The sequence below is a fragment of the Nasonia vitripennis genome, chromosome 2 (assembly GCF_009193385.2).
Source record: "Nasonia vitripennis strain AsymCx chromosome 2, Nvit_psr_1.1, whole genome shotgun sequence".
NCBI classification, from domain to species: domain Eukaryota; kingdom Metazoa; phylum Arthropoda; class Insecta; order Hymenoptera; family Pteromalidae; genus Nasonia; species Nasonia vitripennis.
The window spans coordinates 33,074,647-33,096,359 of record NC_045758.1 but is presented as its reverse complement, the minus strand read 5'-3'; the positions used below and the strand labels follow the sequence as shown (position 1 = coordinate 33,096,359).

General features: G+C 44.2%; 3 protein-coding genes across 10 annotated transcripts; 1 reads left to right on the top strand and 2 right to left on the bottom strand.

The window, feature by feature from the left end:
• Positions 1-3,321: 3,321 nt before the first annotated feature.
• Cc2d1 (coiled-coil and C2 domain containing 1-like) lies at positions 3,322-8,014 on the bottom strand. 6 transcript variants are annotated; one of them, XM_016981527.2, is made up of 13 exons: positions 7,901-8,014; positions 7,579-7,803; positions 7,328-7,469; positions 7,137-7,243; positions 6,755-7,058; positions 6,247-6,669; positions 5,785-6,177; positions 5,330-5,703; positions 5,076-5,251; positions 4,736-5,002; positions 4,314-4,352; positions 3,934-4,024; positions 3,322-3,861 (listed from the first exon to the last, which is right to left on the bottom strand). In XM_016981527.2, the coding sequence occupies exons 2-13, from the start codon at positions 7,642-7,644 to the stop codon at positions 3,742-3,744; spliced, it is 2,502 nt and encodes an 833-aa protein (XP_016837016.1). In that variant the 5' UTR covers positions 7,645-7,803; positions 7,901-8,014; the 3' UTR covers positions 3,322-3,741. The 6 variants fall into 6 exon arrangements, with proteins under 6 accessions (XP_016837016.1, XP_032452228.1, XP_032452229.1 ...); XM_032596337.1 differs by having other exon boundaries at positions 7,889-7,987; XM_032596338.1 differs by lacking the exon at positions 4,314-4,352 and having other exon boundaries at positions 7,901-8,013.
• A 393-nt stretch (positions 8,015-8,407) lies between these two features.
• On the bottom strand, positions 8,408-13,420 carry LOC100117875 (ADAM metallopeptidase with thrombospondin type 1 motif-like). 2 transcript variants are annotated; one of them, NM_001129745.1, is made up of 20 exons: positions 13,396-13,420; positions 13,094-13,162; positions 12,743-12,887; positions 12,388-12,622; positions 12,167-12,326; positions 11,775-12,082; positions 11,584-11,708; positions 11,371-11,517; positions 11,116-11,262; positions 10,871-11,024; positions 10,708-10,803; positions 10,422-10,631; positions 10,119-10,355; positions 9,844-9,964; positions 9,646-9,775; positions 9,446-9,566; positions 9,225-9,365; positions 9,015-9,133; positions 8,676-8,943; positions 8,408-8,611 (listed from the first exon to the last, which is right to left on the bottom strand). In NM_001129745.1, exons 1-20 carry the CDS (start codon positions 13,418-13,420, stop codon positions 8,408-8,410), a joined length of 3,162 nt encoding a protein of 1,053 aa, NP_001123217.1. The 2 variants fall into 2 exon arrangements, with proteins under 2 accessions (NP_001123217.1, XP_032452174.1); XM_032596283.1 differs by lacking the exons at positions 8,408-8,611; positions 8,676-8,943; positions 9,015-9,133; ... (1 more) ...; positions 9,446-9,566; positions 13,396-13,420 and having other exon boundaries at positions 9,684-9,775; positions 10,055-10,355; positions 13,094-13,236.
• Positions 13,421-14,171: 751 nt separating this feature from the next.
• LOC100117914 (A disintegrin and metalloproteinase with thrombospondin motifs 7) lies at positions 14,172-21,047 on the top strand. Of its 2 annotated transcripts, XM_008206607.4 has the most exons (18): positions 14,749-14,876; positions 14,956-15,127; positions 15,198-15,565; positions 15,671-15,944; positions 16,072-16,382; positions 16,539-16,813; positions 16,891-17,037; positions 17,124-17,274; positions 17,348-17,437; positions 17,570-17,885; positions 17,965-18,092; positions 18,183-18,430; positions 18,890-18,910; positions 19,011-19,128; positions 19,477-19,739; positions 19,813-20,357; positions 20,433-20,606; positions 20,692-21,047. In XM_008206607.4, the coding sequence occupies exons 2-18, from the start codon at positions 15,052-15,054 to the stop codon at positions 20,853-20,855; spliced, it is 3,669 nt and encodes a 1,222-aa protein (XP_008204829.1). In that variant the 5' UTR covers positions 14,749-14,876; positions 14,956-15,051; the 3' UTR covers positions 20,856-21,047. The 2 variants fall into 2 exon arrangements, with proteins under 2 accessions (XP_001602029.2, XP_008204829.1); XM_001601979.6 differs by lacking the exon at positions 18,890-18,910 and having other exon boundaries at positions 14,172-14,876.
• Positions 21,048-21,713: the final 666 nt, after the last annotated feature.

The window sequence follows — 21,713 nt, the reverse complement described above, 5'->3', positions numbered from 1 at the left end:
CTCTCTCTCTCTCTCTCTCTCTCTCTCTCTCTCTCATACTCGAGCCCTTTTCGATCTTGATAAGCGCGCATCCAAGAACCGCCCGGGCTGCGACGAAACTGCCTCCCTTCCAACAGAGCTAGAGAAAGAAACGATAATGATGATCTCCCAATGAGACTACTTTGGTTATTTTCATATCCGGAGCGCGAAAGGGGTTAAAGTTTAAGTTAAGGACGTCGCTATTCCGCGCGAGACTTTTGGAGAGCGGGAAAATGGTAAACGTTCTTGCGCAGAGGGAAAAGAGTACAGGGCAAGTGGAAAAGAGGGGCTGCTCCGGGATGATCGGTGACGCGCGCGCGCGCGCCGACGATATTCTCTACTGTGCTATATACCGACGAGGGAGAGCTGCGCGAAAGAAGAAGGTGGAAAGGAGGAATGAGGGAGAGTGCTGAGCCAGCAAAGTCGGCGGCGGCGCAGCTTGCACATCGATACGCCGACGCCGCTGCCGCCGCGCCAAAGCGAGAGAGACAGAGCCATACCAATGAACCCGTGCCAAAGATCCGCACGTGTGTTTGCGTGTGATCGCGCGAAAAAGACACCGCACACGCGCGCGCAGCTATGTGTCGCGTCGAAAGAAAGTGAATTTTCATACAACGCTGCCGGCGCAGGATTTAATATTTTTCGAGAGGGCCATATTACATTAAACCCTCTACGTCCCTCCCGCCGATTTCGCAGACGTTCGGATGCAGCGACGAGAAGCCTTGAATAATACATCCACAAACTGATATCGGCTGAGGAAACGACAATAGTAAAGGATTATCTTACACAAAAAAAAAAATCGCGGCTCGTTAATATCCGCGACGTTCCTTCATAAAAGAGCGAGCAATCGTCGGATAATCCTCGGCGAGCGAATCGTCCTCCTGCGAAGCGCGTGCTCTAAGGCTCATTTGTTCGTCGGAGTCGCGCGATGACGGATGACAATGAAAATCCGAGGGACTCTCTATTTGCCCATCCGCCTCTTCCTGCTCCAATTATTCTCGGATCATCGCTGCGCTGCGCGACAAGCCAGGCGCAGTCATTAGGGCTATACGTGTACACACCCCCCGGTATGTATAAGCGAGCCCTATGTACTTGTATACAGTTGTCCCCGAAGATGTATACCGGCTACCCTCTACACTATGTTTGCCTCCGCGATTAAACGCCGCTCGACGGATTCCTTCGAAATTACTACAATATAATATGACATAGCGACACTTCCGCTATAGTGTATAATCGTGGTGGCCACGCGAGAATCCGATACATTTTTCCCCGTTCTCGCGTGCGCGCGACGAAAAAGAAAAAAGAAAAGAAAAAAAAAAAAACAGAAAACGAAACGCGCAAAAGAAACTGCAGCCAAGAGCTCGTCAGCGAAAATTTAGGAGCCGCGCTTGTTTACGGCTAGCGACAGTGTCGGGTGGCCACGAGGCAACTATATATGCACTGATATACAGAGTCGCCCGAGACATCCTCACCTCTCTATGCCGAATAAGCAGAAATAACGATACACACATGCGCGCATGCAGTAACTCGAGTCGTGCTCTTTTAACCGCGCGCTCGCGCAAATTGGACGCTTCCATCGCCAACATATATATATGTATTCGCGTCTATCGCGCTCTAAAGTAAAGAGTTTGTACAATAATAGGTACTACGGGAGCATTCACGCTCGGCTAATCCACTTCTCGAGTGTAAACGCTCGTTTGCGGCGATTCGGACTGCGTAAGCCCGCGCTATAGCTGGGCATACCTATATATACATCTATACAGTCTCCGTGTGGCAGTTGCGCCGAGTAAGCGAAATGAGCGCACGCTTGCGCGGCCGCGTTATACACGCGCAAAGTGCACGAAAACTCGCACTCGTTATATTACAATGTCTTTCAGTTATACTCAAAGAGAAAATTGATTGTTACAAAGTAGGCTCGATCGCTCGCTATGTCGTCCTCGCGCGACTTCTAATCAGTCGGTTTCTCGGTAGAGCGTAAGATGACGCAGTCTCGCGAACTCTCTTATCGGCTGCAGCTTGCAGCGCGCGCTTATCTCTCCCCCTCTAATTAGATTAGCGCACAATTTTTAAGACTAGTCTCGGCTGACATTGTGCGCGCTTTGTACATACAGACTCGTGGTTCAGCAGGCCCTTCCGCGAACAACTTATCGGCTGCTGCTCTCTGATAAGCTTTTTTTTTCTCCGCCGGTCTGTATATCCGGTTACAAAAAATTTCCACTTTCGCTATTACACGCGCAGGCGATTTAACGAGGACAATCGCGTGCGTTATACATTTACACGCGTGTACGGGCTGAACAGATCATTGTCTATGCGCGCTGAGCAGCCCCCCTAGAGATTGCACCCTTCTCTCCCTCTCTCTCTCTCGCTCTTGACTGCTGCTCTCGCTTTTTCGGAGCGTAAAAAGAGCGAGAGCTAGCGCGCTGCGCAAGGGTTAAGCGCAAACATCGTTAATTCGCGCCGGCAGGCTAAAAGGTCAACATTGCAGCCGCGGTTTCCCGCTGTTCACTCTGTCCGGGTAAATACTCTGCACCGGACCGTGTAATTCGCGGCGGCGCGCGAGCAAACTGCTCTCTATCTATCTCTCTCTTTCGAGGAGAATACATCTCGCCACGAGTTTCTCGACTGCGCTCCTCGTCTTTTGTCTCTCGGCGTGATTTTTAAGGGACACATGCGAGCGTCGAGACCGCCCGAGGTGCGCAGTCGATGTCGCGCTATTTGCACTGCACTCGCGATGCAGCGGCGGGTGCCCTGCGGTGCGAAGTCGATGCACTTTCACAAGCCGCTGTTGGCTGTGCGAGACGCCGATCGATGCTTTTTGGCGATATAATTCGTTACATAAATAGTTCGCAGGAGCAGCGGAAAACAAGGATCCTCGGTGTACAACTGTCTGTGTAGACCCTGCGCTCACCCCTCGCTCGCGACAATCAGCCCGCTGTTGCTGCGGCTACGGGTGAATTCTACGAAAAGAGTACAAATGGCACGTCGCACACAGTAGTGGCCGCAAATCCAAAATAGCTCGAGTCTACACGTGTATGTGTGTAGTTTGAGAGAAAGCAGAAACGATTACCGGACAATAGTTTGTTAGTGGAATTCACCTGATGTATTGTTCCTGGCTCGGAAAATGCCGAGTCAGCTTTAATCGCCGCTGTTACACTCCTCCTCTCTCGCCTCTTCCTCCGCCTCCTCCTTCTCCTATCTCTCCCCAGCGCGCGTAAATTACTTTTTCACCTACAGGCTTGCTTTACGTTCCTTTTTTCTCATGCAGTCTGGCTTTTAAATGATTTTTACTTCAACTCGCTGAAATTCCGTCAAAGCATACGTATATTTTTTCTTTCTATAAATTATGATACAGTAACAAGGCTTCACTTTACATTTATATAAAATTAACAATGTGTATGTAAATATTGCTTTCGATGTAGCATCGACTTTCCTTTTTTTTGCGTATTTAGAATTATCTGTAGCTCTCTTGAGGCTGGCAAAACGTTTCGCTTTTGCGCAGTTTGACAATCGATAAAAAAAATACCATGTTTTGTGGGTAGTAATTATGTACATGCAGTATAAGATTATCAGAATAACCACTGTGGATATATACACTAATAACTCCAAATTTTGCTTGTAAACAATCTTGTGAAAAAGCACTTCGAATATCCTTTACATACGTACATTAATGCGCAGTAAACTTAAAGCTTTTAGGTCGAGTAAAGCATATGGAAATTATGCGAATCAGTGATCAATGGCCAACCATTTGTCGGTGTTTTGTTCGATTTGCTTCGTGGTTATAGGATTTCGCAGTCGAATCTTTACCTCTAACTTTCCACCAACTGCTTTGCGTCCATCCATCAACTAAAAAATTGCAATCGCTATTTTATTTCCGAAAATTTCGATTAGTTTTCTATCATAAATTTGAATACTTACAGGAAACGAATCGTGTAATATACATTTCGTTTCAAGGGGTTGAAGTTTTACGACTGCAGTCCCCACCAGACTGTCGGCCCGGAAAAATCCTCTACAAACAGCAAATCATATTCGTATTAATACCAGACAGCTCTGACCGATATACATTTGCTTACGTTGCTCCACAGTTTGCTCGTGTAAGGTATTCAACTGTTTAAAAAAACTACATAAAAAAATAACAGGCATTCTAATAATAGAGTGAAAAAAAATCATAAGTCACGTGCTTTAAATAATAATAAATCATAACCTACTTATTAGGATAAAAATACCGACGAAATTATCATTCGCCACGAGTCCAAATTCGAAAATTTTTACTTTATAATTCTGTGAAACTTGCATACCTTGGGTGGGTGCAACACAGGATAGGATTCAGCGAGCATCTGCAAGCAACGTCCTACTCTATGTACTATGATAATCAATTGAACGATAAAATCTTACAGTCTAGCAAGCACTTTCACACAGCGATAATAATTAACGTTTGCACTGCTTTTTATCTTAAAAACGCTCAATGCAAATATCAATCTAGTTCAACAAATCACCCCAAGTTGTTTAGGCAATTTGCAAAAACTTGAATAAATGATGAAGCATTCAGGTGGATTACAAATGAACAAAAAAGTTTCAAATTTTTTCTCTTTTTTTAAAAACGTTAGTTAGAGCTAGTGGTAATAAATGGAAAAAGAGATATAAACGGAACGATTATAGTACAACAAACTAATTCGTTAGCCACATTTAAAAAATAAGCTTGCTAATAGAAATAATTTACCCTTTAGACCAAACTTGGCACTTAAGCCCGTGCCGTTTGAAAACTCTTTGACATTGTCGTGATTTACGATCAATTATTCCAGTCAAAGTGAATGTTCCGTTGTATTCTGGATTGTTGCTATCCCTGATTGTTGATGTTCGATCGCTTGACGGAGCATCGGAAGGCCAGGGAAGTTCAAATATGACGTAGGTATCAACTTCTTTAGGATAATTTATACCTCTAAGAATTGAGATTTCAATATCAGCATCTGTCAAGTCCGTGCAGCTCCTAAAGTTCGAATACGTAATTAGCAGACTTTCCATTTCATCTCGCTTGTTAAATACAATAAAACAACACCTACTGCACAAGGGAGTAAGTTTTAATTTCGTAATGATGCTGAGGAGGAGGAAGATTATCTCGTTTCCGGACTCTCAGAAAATCTAAATCCTTCGCATAGTCTAGAGCAAGCCGTCCCCACTTATTGTAACTTGCTACATCACCAAGTGCCTTGCAATGCTCTTTTGTTGTTACGCACCGCTGCAACATTTGATTGAAATAACGCTCTTGAATATATCAATTAAAATGACAATAATTAATTTTCTATTAGATGCATACCTTTATTTGTTTTATTAGTTGTGCCTCCAGATTCTCGTAAATTTGTTGGTCATCCCCAGAAGCTTCTTCGGTACCTTCCATAGATGATATTACTGTAAAACCATCATCTGAAATTTGTACTGGATCGGAATCCTGCAACTCCAGTTGCAGTTTTGCTTCAGGTGATAAAGGAATGGAATTCATATCGACTGGTAAGCCCGATAAACTTGCGTTAAGCAATGGATCAATTCCTTTTGCTTGCCTTAAGTAATCTCTGGCTAATTCTAAATCACCGTCCTTCTTTGCTTTTAAAGCAGCCAGTTTCAATTCTCGCTGGCGCTGTTGCAAAGCCTCAATTTGCTTGTCAACTCGAGTTGTTAACTTTTTCTTCTGGTCTGTGGGAATATTTAAAAATTATTTAAGATCAAATAATTATAATCTATTTGACGAATGAGACATCGAAATTTCGTTTATACCAGAATTTGTTCGTGGTGAGGCAACGGGTGTAGTTTCTCGCGATGGACTAGGACTTGGACGTGGTTTTGGCTTCGGCGGTTCTGCCGGTTCGGCTGGTTCAGATATTGTTGGTGGAGGCGGTGCTGGTCTTGATGCAGCAGCGCTGGGCCCTCCTATACCAGAGAGTGGCGGGAAACCGGGTGGGGTTGGTAGTTCGTCAATAGAAACTGGCTTTCCCTTAGCGTGCATTTTCAAAGCATCCTCAAATTGTTTACATATTCGGCCGTATCTTCTAACCTTCGATGAATTACCTTCAGTTTCAGCCATTGTTTTAGAGCGCCGATAAACTTCCAAACGTTCTTTCAAGGCACCTTCCAAAGATTCCATGTTTGGTTCTACTGGGGGCAGATTTGCTGGAAAAAATAATTCACTTAGTATTATGCAATCGAACTTTGACAATTTACAAAGCTGTTATAGGAAACCTGGTACGGTGGGTTGAATCGAGGTTGCTTGTTGATTTTCACTCTCTTCTTTACCTTCGTTGGAAGGACTGTCCGAAGCAGGCGCGCAACTTGGTAGCGACGGTGAAGGCGGCATATCTGATAAATCTACTGTATCTCCTTGGGAATACACTGCAATGATGGTATCGAATCGTTTGGTTATTTTTATGCATTTGACAGCCTCTTCAAGATTGCCAGCTTTTTTCCATGCCAATGCTGCAATTTTGTACTCCTTTTGACGCATTTTTAACATATTCAAAGTTTCTTCATCAACCTGAACCGATGGTAATCCTTCAGTTTTTGGTTCAGTGGTTTCATCTGTAACTGGGGAAGTATCGTCTGCTGTGCTTATAGGAGCTTCAGGGGAACCATCTGTAAGCTCCGAAGCAGCTGGTGTTACATTTTCTAGTTTATAATAAAACAAAGTTGCAGAGATAAATTTACATTTCTTTTATGTAAAAATTTCATGTAGTTGAGAAGTGATTCATACCAACTGGTGGTTTTGGTGCGGATTCTCCTAAAGCAGATGGTGGAAGAACGGGTGGAATGTCACTAGAGTTAATTTCATTTCCTGATCTACAGGATGATAACAATTGTTCCAAGGTTTTAACTCCTCTATTATACCTCCTTGCTCGACTCGAGTTATTATCAGACTTGGCTATTTGCTCTGCCTTCTTGTACATTGATAGTCGTTCTTCAAGTAACTTGGTGGTGTCATTTACAGTGTCATTAGTATGGTCAGATATATCAGCAGGTTCTTCTTGGCCATCTCCGGTTATGGCTTTCAACTCATCCTTGAGTATTGAAGAAAAAGTTTGATGGATTATTCAACTATTTTTTTTACCGTTAGATACTATGTAAACATGACTCACCAGTAAATCAGGATCATCGTCATCACCGGACAATTCTTCATCAGAACCAATATCTTTCAAACTCTCGCTGACCATACGGTCCAGCTCAGCTGCTGGCTTTGGAGGAGCTAGAACGAAGAGTGTATTGCATCAATATCAAAGGAAGCCCATAAAATTAATTCACAGATAGCATCATGGCAAAATGTACTTACGTCTACGTGGTGCTGGTCTCCTAGGCTGATCTCCAGCTGTAAGTGCAGCTAATTCAGCCTCCAAATCTTCATCGTCGTCATCGTCATGATCAATTTGACCACCAAGATCACTCAAGTTTTCTGGTATTTCAAATATCCCATACTGCGGCAGGACATTATTCGTTGAAAGCAAACGTTACGTAAAATCATTTGACAACTAGTACAATTATTGTGATAGCAAAAAGTAAACAAAGCAAAGCTGAAACATTAACCTGGGCTAGACTTCCTGCTGGCCTAGCTCGCCGTTCTTTTTTAACTTCCTTCTTTTTCCCGAACATCTTGCTCTTTCAAGTTATCGAATGTATTAGCGAAAATCACAGGTTAATTATCAGCCTTCACGTGTAATTAGTAGAAACGTAATGCATAACTGCGTATAACTAGGTGTCGAAACGATTAGTCAGAAGGCACATCAGCATCAGTTATCACCAAACCAAACTCTACAATAACAGTGGAAAATGTAAGTAGTACAGATCGCGCAAAAATATACGCCACTTGACAATCCTTTATTATTCTGGAACTAACTCTGGCGCTTACCGCGCTGCGCCAGTGTAGAGTCCCCCGAGATATGACGCATCTCCGCAACAAACGCCGGACAAACACAACGGCCCGCGTCCGGTGCAGTGTCAAGTCAACGGGCGGAGTGTACACCTTATATATATATATAACCTGCAAGATATCAAGTCCCGTCGGAGGGCGCTATTATCAGGGCTGAAAAACAAAGCGAGATCACGTGATGCTTGGAGGCAAATTCGAGTTCTGTTTTCATACAAAACGCAGAAAGGCAAATTCAAATCGACATTAGAGTATCACCCGTAATTGATATTCTCTACGCAAGCATTTTTTACCTCTAGCTTACACTTATTTTTGTACTGTCGTATTTAGTTTTCCCTCGTCCTCTGCTTTATATTCGTTCTATTATTACGCGTTTTCAGCGCTACCCGCCAGGCGTGCTGCGTTCGCTTTGACGGGCGATAAAAAGGCGCGCTATTCGAAAATGATCAGATTTCGTAACATTTATTACATAACATAAATACATCATTTCTATTCGAATGGGACTCGTCGACCATACTTTTTCTTCTGCATACACGGTAAATTGCAACCGACATTTCGACTTCTATGATAAAAATTGGCAGCTGGCATACGCGAGTCGAGGTTCTCCGTCGCTGAGTCGACAACGACGCTACCCGGCATCGGAGTAGTAAAGTCGCTAATGGTACCGTCGTTTTCAAGACAATCGCTAATTTCCTATCGTGTAACAATAATAAATTAATTTCATTTAATGAGCTTTCGAACAAAATTTATGAGCTACCATTTCGTTGTCTTTATTCGACACGTCCTGAGATGACGATAAGGCGTAGGTATTCCTAACGTTTCTCGGCGGACAAGGTTTGCGACAGGGCTCAGTGCCATAGCAAACCTTCGTCTGCGTTGGAGGTTTCGCTGGACAAGCGTCGAAATTCGTCTGCACGTAGTCATCGCCGACGTGAGGTCCAGGACGGACGCACTGTATCTTCCGGCGCATCTCGCCGACTTTGCCTCCGCAGCTGCTGCAACGGCTCCACTGGCTTACGCGCCACCTGAAAAAAGATTTGTATATATATATATAGACATAAGATGGTATTCCAGTTTAATAGTTGGGTATATTCACTTGGGAGAACAAGGCGCTTCGTTGCACGTTTGACTTTTGGGAGGTGGTTGCTTGATCCCATTACAATATTCGGCCGTTACTTTGCCCGCTTTCTCTTCCACGCAGGAAGCTTCAGAAATCTGATGGGTTTTTCCAATGAAATGAAAATATTATAATGTTAAATGTCCGAAATTTAATGGTGCGTGACATTTGATATACGTGGGAGGATACCTTCGTTCCACCGCCACACTTCGCATCGCAGTCACTCCATTCCAAGTACTCCCACGAATATTTCGGCTTGTGCGATTTGTTTGGCGAGTCCGCGTAATATTCGTAATGGACTCCGGGATTATCCGCTGCGTAGAAGACATACTGACGACAAGTACACGACGTTCACTTTTTTTTTTTTTATTTATAATATCTACGTTTAGATCAGTATAATTTTTGAGTACTTGAATTTCAATGTCTTCCGTTATCGGCCCTCTGATTTCGATCTCTTCCAAATTCGGTTTAACGTGCTTGTAGTTTATGGAAGAACCCGCACAATGATAGTCGCCGCTTTTCTCCTCAACTCTAAAAAAGTTTTATCGGGCACGGATAATTTATGTACTAGTAAAGTCCTTCGGGTGTTTCTTACATTCTGTAAACTTACAAATTGCCATTAAGACAGTAGCTATTTTTCTTAGCTAGCTTGACAGCGAGTGTGTTGTCGTGTTCCTTCATTTCGTAAGCGCGAATATTCCTGCTGCCTTTCGGTACGACTACGATTCTCGAATATCCGGCTGTATAATTTCAACGATTTACATCAACGACGAGATATAAGAAACGTAGGTATCGCATATAAGTATACAGTTTTTCGCTTTTTCCGTGTAATCTCCTTCGATTCTCGTGCACTTATCACCGCCGCCCTTGCAGACACCGCAAACATCTTCAACCGCGTCCGAATCGATGACCCAGTCGCAGCCGACTTTCTGCGTTCACGGAATAGAGCGTACTCGTGAGCGATTTTTAGTTAAAAAAAAAAAAAAAACAAAAAAAAAACGACTTTGAAAACTCATCACCGCTTAAGTTAAGCGACTCGAGGGTTGGCCATTCGGAAGAAAATAAAGCCCGTCGAAAGCTCACCCTGCACACGCCGCTTATGCACATGTTGTACGTGCCGGTCTTGCAAGGCGTTCCGTCTTTCGTCGTGGGACCGAGCTTCATAAAGCTGCGCTTCTCGTTTATGCAGTAGAGAGCACAGGCGTCGAGATCCGCGCGCGAAAAGGGTTGCCACTTGTGGGCTCCGCCAGTAACGTCGGTTTTCTTGTCGTACTCGCTGCACTGGACAGCTCGAAAGGATGGCTTGGACGAGTCGCAAGGCTGGAATCGAACGGGCGCGTCAATCGCAAATCACGTTATAGCGCGTATGTACCTCGAAGATAATACTTTGGTATTGCAGGTATCGAATTTTTTCCTCTCCCCTGTGCAATATCTTCCGCCGTTCTTCGGCGCCGGATTGTTGCACTCGCGCTCGGCGAACTTGATGCCACCGCCGCATGTGCGCGAACACTCGCCCAGCTTTCCCCAATTGCCCCATTCGCCGTTTACTACGTCGCCGCGTGAGCCCATTTCGACGCATTTCTTATGAATGCACCACTGAAATGTCGTATGAAATTTCTTTTATTATTATTTATCGATCGCTCTGCTCTGAGAACGAAATTCAAAAGATAACCTTGTTCTCAGCACACTTCGTGCCATCAGCGGGTGGGGCGCCTTTGGATTTACAATTGTCTCCGCCTATGTTGCACCAAAGCTCTTCGCAGAGATCCTATAGTTTTGAAGCGACGAGTGATAGGCGATCGCATATTTTTAAAATACGATATTTCATGATTTACTTCATCTGGATCGGATTCACAGGGCGTTGAGCCGGGGTAATTGAGTTTACACTGAAAATCCGCATCGTACATCGCGCCAGGCAACATATTGGGAAATTTGTACTTATCGGGAGGATTTTTCGGATTATTAATCAGACATTCTCCGAGGCCACTTCTGCAAGACGACACAAGCGCGAAAGCCATTCATCATAGTCAAGTCCGTTATAGTCGTATGCCGACGTGTTAAAGTTGAATAAAATCATTACTCGAGAAAAGAGGTAATAAATTTCCTGCTACACGGTGACCATCTGATAGTGTATATAAAGACGATAGGCGACATCACGAAGTAACTTTCGTCCTTATCAGTGGAGGGACATCCACTGATTTCTTCGGTGTCGTGAGAACAGCCTAATCTATAATAGTATCGTACGATATTTTACGAAACAACGTGCATAAACCGAGATTTAGCGAGTGCATTTGTCATAAAAAAATATTTAATAACAATATTTTGCGATTCTTACGTATGTCCGATTTCGTGAGCAATGACGATTCCCAGTAAAAGCCCCGAATCCTCGTTTATGCAAGCTGCCTTTTTTCTTTCGCAAGCAGCAGCTACGAAAGCTAGTCCCAAAAGATTACAATTGTTACCCTCTGCGCAGATGTCGTGTCTGAAGACGAGACGCAACGAGATTTAAAATAGCGGGTATTAGATATTTTTCAAAGTCGTGTTCTACCTTGTAACAAGGGCACCTATGTCGAAATGGTTAGGATGTTGCGTGTCGGTTGGATTGAGTTTTTCGATCCATTTAGCAAAACTCTCCAACGTTTTCTCGGCGTCGGGACTTATCTGCAGGTCTATCTGTGAAATTACGGACGATGACGAAGCAAAAATTATTCTCGATTATATTTCCATCGTGGACATTACCTCGTTCTTCTCCTTTTCCAGATAAACGATGCGAACTACGATAACGTCGATCTGATTGCCAACACTGGCGTCGTGATAATAATCCGATACCATATTCATCACGGTGAGTAAATACTGCTCGTAATTGGTACCTTTATGGAAGTCGAGGAATCGCCGATCGGCTACGAGTGCAACCTCGATGTAGCGATGAATGCTATGGGTACTCGAAGATGCCCGTTTTTCATTTATCGGTATAACTGAACTACTGCTCTCAGCTTCGTTTCTTGGTCGTCGAGCCAATTGTTCAGACCACGCACTTTCCCAGTCGTCTGTATTGCCGGGAATGATTGATCAGATATTTTAGGGTACAGGACTCCTTGGGTAACAAATTTAATCGAAAGCCATAATCGCACCATTCACTCCGCAGAAAGGCGCTTTATTGGCGTGAGCCATATTCTCATGCGATATTTCCTTTTTGTAAATTAGATGAATATGTTGACCATCGTCATCGGGTAGGTCTCCATCCAAAGGTTCGATGTAATATCTTCCGTGATCAGTATTTACATATCCTACCTGAATTCATATCTATTTATTTTGTTTTGAAAATATTTAAAAAATTTGTTAAAGCACTTACTACCCCCTCGCAGAGCGACAGGGTAGCTCGGGAGTTCGCATGTCCTCGCAGAGCACCCCTGTAGTGACACTGATTATCACTGGGCCACTTAAAGTGTAGATTGCTTTCGTTAAACCGAGAAGATTCGGAATCCAGTGATCGCGTTTCAATGACCATATCCGGTGATATGAAATCATGGTACGGCTTGAGTTCCACGTGGTTATCAGCGCCGTTAAATGGTAGCACTAGGTGCAGTCTGTCATAAATATATGAATGAGCTAAAAATATTGATGTAATTCCCTTTCCCGAAGGAAAAAGTGCTTATGTCACTTTATATGCAGATAAGGCTGTGTTTACCTCGCCAGTTTTAACTTACAGAGTGTTTTCCCGTCGTCTTCTCTCTTTTTCTAACTTTTCCCGTTGATAAAATTTGGGTAACTGATAGGTATTGAGTGCTCCATTCTCGTGAACGTGGCGGGGTATCAAAAGCTCGGCATCTTTAATGTCTCTCGTGTATCGACCTAAATTAATTGAAAATTGCGGAATGACACTGCTTTAAAGTAATCGAAAGGTCTGAAAAAGTTAACCTCTTCAAATATTTATTACGCTATATATTAACTAATTTTCTATAAACTTCTTTTATTTAAATTATCTTTCAATGAAATTTGTATTATGATTGGGCGAAGATAAATAAATTAGTGGTTCGTATACAAATTTTCCTACTTACCATTGTAAATATCGTTCGGGTTGCGCTGATAATCGTCTAACTTATCACCGATAACCAAAAGAGTTTCTGCTGCAAACAGATAGAAAATTACATAAACTTTTACAATTGTATATTTTTCGTTGTACATGATATAGTTTTTTTCATGTATAATGTAAATAGTATTTCCGTATTTTTCTTAGGTGCGATTAGAGCGACAACATTCGAGCAGTAAACAGTTTTGCAGGTGATGGTGTTTTCTTTCTTTCTTTTTTTTTTTTTTTTAATAACCAAGATAAGTTTGATCGAACACCTATGACTCTCACTAAATTCTAAATCTCTAATTTTCATCTTTTTTTTTGAGACTGTGTTATAATAAACTGATTTCGTTCGGAATAATCACATGCCTGAACTCGTTCTATCGATAAAACAGCCGTTTTTAAATTACCCGCATGTGTGTACTGGTGGAAATGCGACTAATTAGTGTAACCGTGCTATCAACTTTTTTCATCGGCTTTTTTCAATTATGAAAATGACGTAAACAACTGCGTTATCGGAATTCAAAGTGCGGAACGATGTGTGAACTGCTTATGCATTTAGAGGCGCCAGCCGATGTCACACGACGCATTATGGTCTCTCTTTTTCAATGAAAAAAGATCACCGACGCAATAAATGCGTATTCATGACGATTCGGAGATAAAAGTGCGAACATCTATCTTCTTGATAGACAGCGATAATTCAATAAAGAAATAAATAACATCACAGTATTCATCTACATAACTGCTCCATTATAACGATCGCTAATGAAAAGAGAGCATAGAAATCAAGTAAATCAAAGTGCTATTAACTCATTATATAGCGAAGAGGTTATATTATAAGGTAACGCGTAGGAAGCGAAGATGTTGATGAAGAATAAGAAGAAAGAGAGGAGGCAAAGTAGTAGGAGGCGAAAGGAGAAGAAGGAGGCGGAGGAGGAGAAGGACGGTCCAGAGTCTCTCGGCATATCGGCATATAGAAAGCGATAGGCAACAAGAGTGTGTGAGAGAGAGAGAGAAGAGGGGCGGAGAGCTGTGCTCTTTGGTTTCTCGGATGGCAAACAGACAAGTAAAGAACGCCACTAAGTGTTGCGACGGCGAGCGAGCAGCAGCAGCAACAGCAGCAACGGTCCATGCATGCGAGCCTCAGCGAAGGTTATACACGAGTGTTTTCGCCGAGAAAAGTGCATTTGTCCGCGTCTACCGTGTGCGTGGGATAAGCCTATCCATAGCGATGTTCCGTTGACGATTTTTCGATTTATCAAACGGACTAAAAATCGATGAAATCTTTCCTCGGTTTCTACGATGCAGTGAAACACCGTCGGAGATTCCAGACGACGTTGTGGACTGGAAAGCTGACGTCTGTTTCGCGCGAATTATCATCCCGATCGCTCTTATTAATCTGCAAAGGTGCCGTGAAAATAAGCTCATCTTGATCGGTAATAGTGGGATACGTGAGAAACTATCTTTAGTGAGTCATCGAATGCGGCGTATCTGTGAACTAAGAGCAGGACACATAGACATCGCTCTCTCGGAGGAAGAAGACAGCTCTGGAGTTTATAGACGGTGCGACAAAGCAAAAGTACTCGATTTACCGATGCCGTCGTTATCGCACTCCTCGTGGACGTCGTCATCGTTTTTATAGCAACAACGACAGCGGTTATACAGCTCTCCGATCGAGATGGATTGGCGTTCACAGACTCGAGCGCGTTCTATGTTACACAAAACTTGTTTTATCAGCTCGGCGTGCAAGGAGTCGGCCAGCACGCGAGGTCAGGGCTTGGAGCATGGGATTTTATTTTAAACGCCGACAGCGAGGAAAAATTCAGAATTAATTTTGTTATCTCGCAGGTGATCCAGCCTCCGTAACTCATCAAAGTAGAGAAGGACTTGCCATAATTTTTTCGTAAAGTAAAAGTGCCATTTTTATACCAACAAGAGAGAAGAATGCATTTCCTAATCATCATCTTCGCAACGATCGCCGCGGATGCTCTTCAGGATTCTCCGATCGTCCGTCCAAAAGGTAAAGGAGCACGACGAGTACCTTGCCTTCGTAGTAAAAAACGCAAATAACCATTCGACTCTCCTCTCAGGACTCTACACGGCAGAGGAACACATAAGCTCGCGCGAGATCGTGTTTCCGCGCAAGGTAACGCACCTCGGCGAGCTAATATCGCACAACGTGACCCACTACCACGAGGGTAATGAGTTTTCGCCGGAGGAGGAAGAAACGGCGGCGATGAATCTGCTGCACTATCGGTTAACAATGAGCGGGCTCGAGTATCACCTGCAGCTGAGGCCAGCCAGTAAGTTCATCAAGCCCGGTATGCTGGTAGAAAGGCACAAGCGCGAGTTGCGCCAGCGAGAACCTGCGAAAAATCACTCGAGCCGATGCCATTATCGGGGCGTCATCCGGGACCAGCCTGACTCCCGGGTCGTTCTGTCAGCCTGCAACGGTCTGGTGAGGCGTTTTTCTTTGCTTTCGTTTATGGTGGGATTCGAGTAAAAAGAAAAACGAATGAAAAAAAAAAAAATTTAAACCACGATTTCTGCACGTGCGCTTCAGGCCGGCTTCATGTATGGGAAGCATGGAGAAGTCTGGTTAGAACCAGTTGGGCTCCAAGACGAAGATAAATATCGTGGGAAAGTGAAGGAAGCTCGGCCACATCTGCTGTTCCGCCGAGTTCACAGACACAACGACACGCGACTGCTCTCGACGACTAAACCTGGCAGGCTGAGGAAAAAACAAAAGTTACGCCAAACTCTGAAGATCCGAGATAAACAGAACAAGCCCCGGCGAATGCGCAAGCAGAAACACGAGAGAAACTGCGGCACGCGCGGTGAGTTGAATGATAAATTTATAACCGCTCCTGCCTCCAGCATATATAAACTTGCATTAACAAGCTCTCGAATACCGACAGAGGCACGTTATTTTTCGTTTCGTTCTGCTTTTTTGTTTGCCCGCAGAGCCACGGCGGTTGAGCGAGACGCTGCTAGAATGGCAGTCCCAGTCGGGCCTAATGAAAGTTCAAGGTCGAGGTCGGCGCCGGCAGCTCCAGCCGCAGCGTTCCAAAAGGTCAGTAAGTCGGGCCCGACACGTGGAAGCACTCGTTGTGGCCGACAGAACGATGATGGCCTTTCACCAAGACGGAGACGTCGAGACCTATCTTCTGACCATCATGAACATGGTCTCGGCGCTGTACCTCGATCCGAGTATCGGTAATTTCATCAACGTCGTCGTCGTTCGCATAATTCTAATGGAGGAAGACGACGCCGAGGTAGGATAGCAAATGCAGCGATTATGATAATTCGCGACGCAATGCGGATGAGCTGTGGCGTTTCTTAATCGTAAAAATTGTATCGTGAAAGTCTTGCAGTTGGATTTTCGTGAAATGAAGCGGACTAATTTTTGCAGTTCGATATGTCATTTTCAGCCGGGACTGAACATCACGATAAACGCTGACAAAACTCTGTACAACTTCTGCAAGTGGCAACAAAAACTCAACCCGCCAGATGATTCCCATCCGAACCATCATGACGTCGCTATTTTGGTAACGAGGGAAGACATTTGCTCCAGAGCAAACACTCCCTGCAGCACCTTAGGTGTGGCGCATGTGGCTGGTATGTGTCAGCCCGATCGTAGCTGTAGCGTCAACGAGGACAATGGCATTACCCTTGCCCACACCATTACTCACGAGTTGGGCCACAAGTGAGTCTGGATTTTTTTCAGAACTAGATTCTACCATGATTTTGTGATTTGATTATGACACAACAATCTCGTTGCAGTTTTGGAATGTATCACGATACGGAAAAAATTGGATGCAGCAAAAAAGACGGAGATAAGCTGCACGTGATGACTCCAACGTTCGAAGCTGATACCGTAGGCGTCGCGTGGTCTCGATGTTCCAGGAGGGATATCACGAATTTCTTAGAGTATGAGATTTGATGATATTTTTAGATGCGAATTTTGAATATTCAATGGTTAACCTTCAATTTGTAACCGTTCGATTGCGTTCCAGTCAGGGTAAAGGAGAATGCCTGGAAGATGAACCGGTCGATAACGACTATGCTTATCCGGATCTGCCACCCGGAGCTATGTACAATGCGGAGCATCAATGCAGGCTACAGTTCGGTGTTAAAGATGCGTCTGTTTGTTCGCCTTTAGAAGAGGTAATCCAAATGCTTATTTTTCATTAAACAAAGCGAGTGATATTATTAAATGCTTTATTAAATGCTTCTCTAGATATGCTCAAAACTCTGGTGCGTAGTAGACGGAGTTTGCACCACTATGCTACATCCGGCCGCCCCAGGCACTCATTGCGGAAAACACATGGTTTGTCTGATGATCTTTACGCTAAACTTAATTACTCGCACGCATCGGTCTTTTACTCCGCCACAAAGCGAATGAAAATCACGTGAGCGTCAGAAACGTTGCTAAACTGGTCTAAGAAATTTTCATCCGCAGTGGTGCCAGAACCAAAAGTGCATACCCATAGCGGATCGACCCAGTCAAATCAACGGCGGCTGGGGCGAGTGGAGCGCGTGGAGCGAATGCTCGCGTAGCTGCGGCGCAGGTGTCTCGATAATCGAGCGAAAATGCGATCATCCGGAGCCGGAGCACGGCGGAAAATTTTGCACGGGCGAACGACGTCGTTACAAGATTTGCAACACTCAGCCTTGTCCGGAAGGCACACCGAGTTACCGCAGCGTTCAGTGCAGCAGTTACAATGGAAAAGAGTACAAGGGCAAAAATTACACTTGGTTACCGTATTTCGATCAAAGTGAGTCTTTGTACGTTTTTAAACATGCGATAGACGCGATTCACGATCGTTTTGTAAATTAATTTTTTATCAACAACAGCCGAGCCTTGCGAACTCTACTGCACGGATACAGAAGAGAGCGTGATAGTGCCGTGGGGCGAGTCGGCGCTCGATGGAACACCTTGCAACGTTGGCACGAGAGACATGTGCATCGCTGGTATATGTAGGGTAAGGAGTTTTCGCTCCCAATCGTATTTTTTTAATACTATGAATTGACACATTGATAAGAATTAAAAGTCGAGCAAATATCGTTTGCAGAAAGTCGGCTGTGAATGGATCGTGGATTCCAATGCAACGGAAGATCGATGCGGGATATGCCACGGAGACGGTACGCAATGCGTCACGATACGTGGGCTTTACGACAAGAACGAGGGACTGGGCTACAAGGAAGTCGTCGTCATTCCTGAGGGATCACGCAACATTAAAGTCGAGGAGCTAGGCAACAGCAAAAACTACATCGGTATAGGTCGGCCAAAGACCAATGAGTATTTTCTGAACGGGAAGCGGTACGTTTACCCAACTACTGTAATTTTTTTAAATATTCATCTTTGGCTATCATAAAACGAAGGCTGATTAGTTTAGTTTAAAAAGTCGCACGATATCACGACCCCATTTGTACTATGAAAAGTTTGGAATTTCAAGAATGACGTTGTAAAAAAAAAGAGCAAAAAGTCTCTGGAGTATAAAGTTTATGGATGAATCACACGCAGACCTAGAGTTTACGATTATTATTATTTCTTTCGTTATATTCGAGAATAATTGCATACAGGTTCTTTCATGTTTTATACTGGCTCTGCAAGCGCAACACTGGTTTAGCGTCTGTTATCATCATCAGATCAAAATTGCAATTCGACCAATCCGACCGAGTGTATAGGAACTGCAGAAAGTTCATTGTCCCAGATAACGAGCGTCGAGCATCAACGCAACTTATTTTAATAGTAAATTTTCTCTTTTATTTTTAACAGAGACGAGACTGTTAAGCAAATGTAAGAGATAATTAGCGAGAAAATATAAACTGCCTTGAAAGATGACGTGAATAGTTAAAGTAAAAGAATCTCACGCAAGTATTTAATCTTCTTCGGACAGGCAGATCACCTTGGCCGGCGAGTATCAGGTCGCTGGCACGCCAGCTCTTTACGAACGCGATCGTGACAAAGAGAAAGTCAGAATTCCAGGACCTACTAAAGAAGACATCTCCGTATACGTTAGTAAATTTTTTTTTCGAATCTTCTATACCGCAACTTTGATTCTATTCGGAAAAAAAAACAGAGCTCTCAAAGTTTTATTTTGTCAATGTTCAGAGAATTCCGTCGCAATTATTTTTAATAGATATATTTTATGCTATGAAATGACGCGGAACGTTTGAATCGTCCAATAGGTTCGTAGAGTTGTGAAGCTACTTTGAACTACTTTAAACTAAATTAAATTCGTATCATTATAAACTTTTACGAAAGAAAGAACTTTAAAGATTCATCCAGGACGTTTGGAAACTTCGATAACTGCTTTGTCGCGAAGCACCTCTTCACGTATAATCATAATATTATTTCAACAGCTGATACACCGCGGACACTACCGAAATTTCGGACTGCGTTACGAGTACACGTTACCGAAGAAAGACATCGGTCGGGCTCCAGAGTACTCTTGGGTCTTCTCCGATTGGTCTCTCTGTACGGCGACCTGTGGCGGTGGCAAACAGAGCTCGTACGCGCTCTGCAACGAAAGCAAGAGTGGCGTTGTCGAGGACAAATTCTGCGACGACATAGCGAAGCCCAGGATTATCACGCGCGAGTGCAACACGAAGCCTTGCCCGGCTAGGTATTCGTTATATTGACAAATCTACGTTCTACTTCGCCGTTCTGACGCATCTACCACGTCGATAAATTTTCAGGTGGTGGGTAGGTCCGTGGCAGATGTGCCCGGTGACTTGCGGCGATAAAGCTCTACGCAAGCGCTCGGTGATGTGCGTCTCCGCCGGTCGTGACGAAGACCAGCCAGAGCTAGCCGTTCCCGACCACGAGTGCAACAAGGCCACGCGACCCGAGGAAGTCGAGCCCTGTCCGAACTTGCCGACCTGCGAGCTCAGTAGCGAGGTGCCGGTGATCGTGTACGCCGAGAATAAGAACTCGGAATTCTACAACATCAGTCCGAACGAGCGCGAGCCCGCGGCCCCTCCAACCACGCTGGATGTCTTGGACAGTACCGAGGCGGATCCCGAGATTCTCGAGTTCGACAACGTTCTCGACGCCGACAGTCCCGACGAGAACTCCATGTACAATCGCAAACCCAAGTGGCAGGTATCCAAATGGGGCCAGTGCCTGGACGGACGGAGGACTAGGCGGGTGTTTTGCTCAGCGCCTGGAGATGCCCTCGCCTGCGATCCAGACAACAAGCCGCTCGAATTCGAGCGGTGCTATAGCGGCAAGTGGACAACGGGTAAGCGTCGAGTTGCATCGTGAGAAGAAATGAAACGAAAACGGTTTTATGCGAATAGAGAAACTTTCTTTGCAGGCCAGTGGAGTAGCTGCAACGCAACTTGCGCCGTCAAGTCCGGCCACAAGCATAGAAACGTGACTTGCTACGATAGGCAAACTAACTTGCTGTCTTCGGATTGCAACGCCGAGAGGAAGCCCGTGGAAGTTAGACGTTGCTATCACAAGAAGCCTTGCTTGGATACGAATCTCGGTGAGCGAGTCGAACAGTTTGCAAAGATAATATAGACGTCGATTAAAGATTAAATAATTGAAATGTTCGATTTTATCCTTTTCAGCTGTTTCAGACTGCTACGACAGCATCGATCCGGTCTGGCTGTGTTCCGCGTACAAGCACATGTGCGACGTATCATCAGTAGTTCGCGAGAAATGCTGCGTAACATGTTCCAGTAAGAAGCGAAAACACGTTCGACATAATCGTCGTCAGAACGTTGGACAATGATTTGGATTTTCGCAAAAAAAATAATAACCATAATTTAAACGGAGATTCCCTTTATTTCGAGTATCATCTATGTATGCGCTTTAAATTATTTATGCAATAATTTCAGCCTTCCATATTTTATGTTAAAAAGTACGAGTTTACATTGAGAATTTAATAAAAACCAACTGAATCATACTCAGTTTTTAAACAAGACCCTCAAGTATACAATAAAGTTTCATTCGATGTTGACATTCTTTATTTCAAAGTCACCTACGCTCGTCAACGCTTCCACCTCGGGCGAAAGCTATAAGGCAACCGTGTATTATGTAAACAAAATTCTGAGCTCTTCGTTCCCATATATCTGCGAAATTTCCACTCGGAAACCAAAAAAAGGTCATTATCTTATATCTTAACTCGCGAATTAATCTTTTAATGTAGCCCAGCCGAGTCTTACAATGCAATGCGCTGTTTTCGGCCCGTACTTTCTAAAAATAGCCCACGTCCTTAGCTCGAGCGACACACGAACTTCCGCAAGCTCGAGAATCGCCAGTTCTCCTCAAGCTCCAAAGTTATGATAAAAACGAGACATTTCCAGCGCGTTTGTTCAAAGTACGCGAAGAAGAAAAAAATCAATTTGTCACGCTTAAGCCGCGCTCGTTAGGCAGAAAAAAAAAAAAAAAAATACGAGGCTAAGCGTAATACGAGCTAATCAGTAACAGTATCAGCAGCAGCAGAAGCAGCAGCAGTGGCAAGAGTAGCAACAGGAGGATCACGCGCTGCTGCTGGGGGGGGGGGAGGGTGAGGGATGAGGTACACACGTTGCGGCCGAGGGATAAATAAAACGAAGCTGGGGTAGTAGAGGGAAGAGTTCGAGCGAGC